The sequence below is a fragment of the Anneissia japonica genome, unplaced genomic scaffold (genome assembly GCF_011630105.1).
Source record: "Anneissia japonica isolate Jap-2015-1 unplaced genomic scaffold, ASM1163010v1 scaffold1302_len1884557_cov193, whole genome shotgun sequence".
Lineage (NCBI taxonomy): Eukaryota > Metazoa > Echinodermata > Crinoidea > Comatulida > Comatulidae > Anneissia > Anneissia japonica.
Window position 1 is genome coordinate 1,838,055 of NW_022736804.1, and position 7,508 is coordinate 1,845,562.

The 7,508-nt window shown below is 36.3% G+C and overlaps 1 protein-coding gene across 1 annotated transcript; it reads left to right on the forward strand.

Annotated features, from left to right (window-relative positions):
* The first annotated feature begins 4,341 nt into the window (after positions 1-4,341).
* LOC117116866 lies at positions 4,342-6,244 on the forward strand. Its single transcript, XM_033260968.1, has 2 exons — positions 4,342-4,515; positions 5,480-6,244. The coding sequence occupies exons 1-2, from the start codon at positions 4,342-4,344 to the stop codon at positions 6,242-6,244; spliced, it is 939 nt and encodes a 312-aa protein (XP_033116859.1).
* Positions 6,245-7,508: the final 1,264 nt, after the last annotated feature.

The window sequence follows — 7,508 nt, forward strand, 5'->3', positions numbered from 1 at the left end:
TATCATTTATAAAATATATGATTTAAAATTCATATTACAAGAGATCTCATAATTACCAAGTGACTACGATGCAAAATTAAATTATCAAAATGATATTAAAACATATAATATCAACATTTTTGTGAGATATTTTGCAAGTTTAATGAAAGAGTGGCTCGAAAAAAAAAAAAAAAAAAAAAAAAAAAAAAAACAGGGAGCATCTGACTTCATCAGAGAGGGAATTTAAGAGTTTACTAAAGTGAATAAGTGGAGAAGTTTTGGAAGTATTGGTACTAGCAAACTTTTCATTTCAATAAACTTTAAAGTTCTTGTAAAACGTTAGATTTTTTCAAGGTTGGAGATATGACATTTTTTATAAGGTAGCCAAGCCGCGGAACTGCGTATTCAATTATGGGGCGGCAAAGTGCAAAATACAGATTGCGATATGCGAGATTGCACTTAGGTTCACCCGAAATTCTTGCAATAAGTCCAAGAGTCTTGGAGGTCCGAGCAACAATATAATCAACGTGCTTGTCCCATGAAAGATCATAGCTAAGCATTACACCGAGATACTTGTATGATTTAACAGACAGGACGTCTTCATTACCAATATAGTATACTGTTGTAATGGGCTTAACAAACATTGTAAAAGTGGACAATTTTGCATTTTATTTTTTCGTTTAGCTTCATTTCATTTTCTACAGACCACGAAATAATACTATTTAAATCAGATTGTAATATTTCGGAATCGTTGGGTGATGATGTAGCACAATAGAACAAAGTATTGTCGGCATATTGTTTAATGGCCTAGAAGACACATGAGAGGTAAGCAGTGAAAAAAAATAAACAAAATAGGGCTAATAACTGTTCCTTAAGGAACGCCGGAGATGACAGTAATCCCGCCAGATCGAACATCTTGGGATTGGACCGACTGTTTCTTATCAACCAATGAGGACGAATCCATGACAAAACATTACCCTGGACATCAACTCGGTTTAATTTGGAGATGAGAATAGCCTGATTTACCCTATCGAAATATTTAGACCAATCTAAATAGGCCTATATGGCATCAACGCGTGGTGGATTTCGTTTGTAGAGAATTTTAGCGATGTTGTGTGTCAGCATGCAAAATTGAGTGGTGCAATATTTACCTTTCGAGAATCCATGCTGAGTATCAGGAATAAGATTAACCTAAAGAGGACTACCTACTACTGACAATTTTGCCTGGAATTTTTGCAAATATTGGAGTTGAAATGGGACGGCCGGAGTTAGAGATGCCAGTTTTGCAGTCACCCTTATGAATAGGGACAACGACTAATTTGTTTGCAATCATCTGGGATTCGACCTAAATTAAAAGATGAATTAAATATTTTGTGTTTATTTTAGATATATATGGAGATGCCAGATCATGTTAGGAGTAATCGTATCTGGCCCGGGGCTTTACGAGAAGGAGGAGAGAGACCATGAGTTTATATACTTCTCTCTCATCAGTAACGATGTAGTTAAATGACCAATGTACTCAGATTATGAAGGAAGAGCGATTTCAGGAATGCCACAACGTTTTGAGAAATTAGATTGAAAATATCTGTTAAAGGCGTCAGTAATACAATTGGGGTTGGAAAATGAATCCTCATTTAGGATAAAGATAGTAAGAGCCACAGTAGAACGTTTTTTTTTTATATTTTTTTAAAGAGATTACTCACTTTATTACGATATACCTTATATGTATTCCATTTGCCTATTTCGTTGGGGTGGCGGAGGTGTTACTTGTAAAGTCGCTGCTTTTTCTTCGAAAGACGGATGATTTCAGGGGTAATCAGGGCATGTGTTTTCTTCCACGTACTTAGACCTTAGGATTAACATCATTAACAGCCTTAAGAAACATAATATAAAAAACATAGCCCAATGTGTATTGATATCGCCACGATACATGATTACCAATCACAATTAAAAAAAAAAATCTGCGATGAAAAGATTCAACATCAAAAATAAAACAATTGATTTTTTGGGAAAAGACCTTGCTTGATAATTTGCATTGTGGTCACTGGTCCCAATAGTGGGTAACGAGAGACATCTGTAAATAAATCAGTTCTGTTAGAAAGCATGTTACCATCATTTAGATTGATTACAAGCCTTATAAAACTTCTAGTTCATTGTACTATTCAGTTCATTTCGAAATATATTAAATGATCATCATAACGCCTTAGTAGTGAAATGGTTATGACGTTTGCCATGATTTTAAAAGATCCCGGAGATATATATATATACTGTCTCTTATACACTTAGATATATATTAGATATATATATATATCGAATTTTAGATTATTGAATAGAACACGGGAAGCACTTTATCGACGTATTACACAAGTATTCGTAATAATTCTAATACATTCATATGCAATGTACAACAAAAAAAATCAAGTGTTACATTCGGTGCATTTCAGTTTGGTTTGACGCAGAGAACTTTTTTACATGACGGAAAATGAAATAATAACACAACCGGAATGAGTCGTTCACAATTATCAACATTTTCGCAAGTGTACCAACAATACTCTTTTTCAATACCTAGAAGTGAATAAACGACAAGGTTGTTGAAAACGTTGCATAAGGATTGTGTGATTGAAAATGAATAATAGATATAATTAGGCATACTGTGATCGTTCTGTCAGAATACATCTGCAACTTAAGAAGTGTCTATTGTTACACTAGCCAATACTACTGTTAATTAGGGTTTAGTCTGTACAAGAGAAGTTCCTGAATTTAATGATTTGCTAATGATGTAGTGTAGAACTAATTATTTTCTTTATAAATAACGCGCCTATGGGCCTAATACAGTTATGTTAAATATCGTCGCTCACATCACTAACTAACACAATTAAATTCAATTGTGTTAGTTCGTGAAATCAAAAAAGCGCGTCAAAATACGCGCTGTTGTCGTTAAGGACTTTTTGTGTGGTAAAGAATACAAAATTGCTTGACAACCAATACGCGCTCGTTTTGACGCGCTACTGACAACTAACACAATCTACTTTGATTGTGTTAGTTCGTGATGTGAGCGACGTAATGTTACACAAAGAACGCGTGACTGATCGGATAAACTGGCAATGATTACAATGATTATACAAAGATTTCAACATTCTACAAAGGAAAATACTAGCGTACCAAGCCTACTTTCACCTGCGCTTATGATCCCATAATATAAGAATAAAGCAGAAAACAAATAAATTGGGAAGATGAACACATAATCTAATCTAATTTAATCTAATCATATATATTATTTATATAGCGCCTTTCTTTGCAGATACGAAGCGCTTCTGTCCCTGGTCATTGGATCCACATGCTAAGTGTTGCTGCTGTATTCAGCGCAGGAGCAAGCAACCCCACCAGGTACCCATGTATACTCCTGGGTGGAGAAGCAATGCAGATAAAGTGCCTAGCTCAAGGACACAAGCGAAATGCACAGCGAGGGATTGTTGAAACCCCGACCTCGAGGTTGGGAAACGAAACCTTTTTACGCTGCGCCAAACCGCTTCCACACATGCCAAGTTAGACTACCACACATGCCAAGTTAGACTAATTTGCATGCGTGAGACTTTTTTTTTTCTGATAACCCCTCCCCCTAGGGGTTCGCGCATCCCTCAACCCTACCCCACCCCTGGAAAATGTTTACCCCAGATACCCGGAAATACATTCTTTGAGCTTTTAAGCGAGTTAGTTGGCCGAGCAGTTAAGTAAGGGGCACCGTTACTTACAGCTCTAATATTGGCGCTGGTTCAAACGGCTCACTCGCCAATGGTTCCGGTAGTGGAACAAGTCTTCTCGGATAATTAAAATTATAGGCCCACTGTACGAATTTTGCTCGTGTGCACTTTAAAGAACCCAGTACATCCTTCGAGAAGAGTAGAGGGTTACCCCGGTGTACTGGTCCATTAAGTTCCCTGTTGTTAAATGGATACTGTAGGACAGTGATTAAGTTCACTTATTGGCATATCCTTGGCGCTCGTGCCTGAAGAAATGAAATGAAAACCAATATCTTATTTTAAGTACTGCAATGATGAATATTTAGCGACAAAGCTCCAAATGTACATATATTTTTTATTATAGGCAATAAAACATTTATGCTTGAGACTTTTGTCCTTATAAGCATGACAGTGTGAGACAGACCCCTGCCAGATGCGTGAGTGAACATTACTATAATGCTCTATAGTATCATTGGCGCAATCGGATGTTCGACAAATGGCTTCACAATATTTATTCCAATACGGAACAAATACGGTACTACAAATCTTTTGATCTCAAATCAGTTTGTTTGACTTTTTGATATATTTTGTTTCGCTTTGCCTTTTTCTTGATTCGGACATTATGACTCAGCTCCCAGAATCAACTTCTGCAGCAGAATTCGTTTGCAAGTTCTGGTCAAGCAAATATATTTTCTGGTCAAGTATATTTTCTTCAACGGCTAATCTTGTAGTGCTTTCCTTTGATCGTTACTTAGCAGTGATGTGCCCACTAAAATACAATTTATTCAAGGAAAAGGTGAGGATGAAAATATTGTTTTTGCTGATTCCCTGGTTATGTGGCTTTGAAATCGTCCTCTTCTGGTTAGCGGTACACACTGTGAAAGACAGAAAGTTTAACCAAAGTTGGCCTAGTGTTGAGTTTTAGAAAGCCTTTGATTTACTGAATGGTATTTACATTCTCATTATTCCTTGCAGTGTAATGTTATTTGTTTACTTCAACATTTTTCGTGCTCTACAACATCGTGCTGGAAATGGTTCCAGTGCAGTGAGTGCGAATGTTGCAGCCAGATGATTGAACGTTATCAAGACAATGGTTATAGTTAGTGTGACGTATGTAATCTGCTGGACACCAAACAAAATAGCTTTTATCAACTTTCCATTGGGTGGAAAGTTTAATTTTAATGGACCTTTGTACTACATTATAGTAGCATTGTCAATGTGTAACATCTGTATCCTATAATATTACATTTTCAAATATAATGATTTTAGAGTGGGTTTGCGAAAGACTTTGCCAAGTCTTATGTCTATATTCCCACCAGAGGTCGAATCTATTCCGATGGGAATGCATCTACAATGCTCGACAACTCCTTCCTCAACACTAAGATAAAAGGTCGTAAAACACCTTTTTGATAACATAATATTATTTTATAGCTCTTTGAACAGAACACAACAGTGAACTCTTAAAATGTATTAATATAAACGCATATAAGTTATCTCGATCATTTAATTTATCCTAATGTCCTTTTTTTTTAACAATATTTATCATTCGTTTGATGATTATATGCTTTTAAGCATTTCAGTACATTTGTATGTAGCTGTTATACTATTTATAGGTTAATCCTAAATAAAAATTACACTAAGATAACTCTACAATAATCCTGCTGACATTTGTATACATACAAGACACATTATTTCACAGCCTCATTTAGTGTAATTACTAATACTATAATTTGCAAAGAATTTCAACTGATATATAGTAGGAAGACGGTAATGAAACAGTTAGGAAAAGACTAAGAAACTTAGTAATCTATGAAATAAAACAAGCTAAAACAAATTTTAATGCTAGGAAAATTAGACCTCTTCGACAATCAAACCCCCGGAGGTGGCATAGAGAGATTCGTGTAGCTGCCAACATATCTAGAAAAGATCCATCTATTAAAGTGGCTGATAATGATATTAATCCTGAGAATCATGTAGCTGTTGCTAATGCTATAAATGCACACTTAGCCAATTTCTCTCAGATCCATGAGCCACTCAATCTAGATAAATTGCCAGCATATCTACCTAGCTCTAATCCACCTCCTCAGTTTGAACCACATGAGATTTTTGAGGACCTACGTAGAATCAACATTAATAAAGCTGGGGGTCCTGATAGCATCCCTCCTAAAGTTTTACGGAAATGTGCATTTGAACTGAGTGTCCCAGTCACAGACTTAATTAATGCCTCATTAGCCCAGGCAAAGGTACCAACACAGTGGAAGGAAGCTAATGTAGTTCCGGTCCCTAAACAGTACCCTGCTACTATTTCAAAACTAAGACCAATTTCCCTTACCTCAATTTTGGCAAAGGTAGCGGAAGGGCGGGTTGCAAAAGTCTTAACTGAATGTATTAAAACCAAATTAGACAAACGGCAGTATGGTAATCAGAAAGGTGTGTCTACCACCCACTGTCTAGTTGATATCTATCATAGTGTTATGGAGTGCCTTGGAGAGGCCAGCCACTACCAGTACACTGGTACTCACTGACTTCTCCAAGGCCTTTGATTTGATAGACCACAACATTGCCATTACAAAACTTTTAAACATGGAGGCCCAACCTGAAATAGTTCAGTGGATTGTTGACTTTAGCTCTGAAAGAAAGCAAAGAGTTACCTATAAGGGTGTTCTGTCAGAATGGACCACTCTTACAGGAGGAGTCCCCCAGGGAACTCTGTTAGCCGTTTTATTATTTTTAGTTTGTATAAATAACTCCTTGAATGATGTTGGCACCTTGGGGGTCGATGCCTGGAAATATGTTGACGACCAAACAATTGGCGAATCCAAACATTTTGAAAGCCCTAGTAACCTCCAAACTATTCTTGATGATCTCCATGAATGGGCTACTAATAACAAACTTAAACTCAATCCTTCTAAATGCCAGGTGATTAGATTTTTCTTTGGTCGCCGACCACTTCCACATTGCTAACGAAACTCTTACACTAGTTGACACAGTCAAATTATTAGGAGTCCTAATAGACAATGATCTTAAATGGAAGAGTAGCACGGATGCTGTAATTGCGAAGGTAAATAGAAAGCTATTTATTTTGATAACATTAAAAAGAGCCGGACTTAATTACAATGAACTTCTGCATGTTTATAAATGTTATGTTCGGCCGGTTCTTGAGTATGCTGCACCGTTGTGGCACCCTGGCCTCACTAAACAACAAAGCACATCCATAGAGCGCGTTCAAAGGCGCGTATGCCATATTATCCTTGCCGATAATTTTTTTAATTATGAGGATGCGCTACTAACTCTTGGACTGGAGGGTTTGTCTGACCGCAGGACCTCACTTTGCAAAACATTTGCAAAGAAAACTGCAAATTCGGAAAAATTTAAGCACTGGTTCCCAATTAACAATACTACACATAATATGTCATTACGGTATAAAAAAAAATATAGTGAATACAAATGTACTAAATCCCGATACAAAAATAGCCCGATACCTTACATGGCACGAATTCTCAATTCATTGTGAGGTCCTGTGGCGGATGAACCCCCCAGTCTGAATGATTTGGATATTATATATAGCTCAGGAGTAAAGTGTGATGTAAAATTGTTTTTTATTCTTTGTATTTTTAGTGTTTTCTGTCTGTGTCATATTTTTTATATACTGTACATTTATTAGTCTTATCACAAATTTTATATATTTTATTGTAATTACCCAATCTACAATTCAGCTTAATGCTGCCAAAGATTGTGTTTTCGGTGTTTTTTTATCTCAATAAAATATACCCAAATAATATGTATGTA

What these genes read in the sequence shown, in the direction of transcription:
- LOC117116866 (XM_033260968.1), top strand. Translation starts at nt 4,342, where the DNA reads ATGACTCAGCTCCCAGAATCAACTTCTGCAGCAGAATTCGTTTGCAAG. An exon ending in ACAATTTATTCAAGGAAAAG is followed by an intron (nt 4,516 to 5,479) that starts GTGAGGATGAAA and finishes GATATATAGTAG; the next exon opens with GAAGACGGTAATGAAACAGT.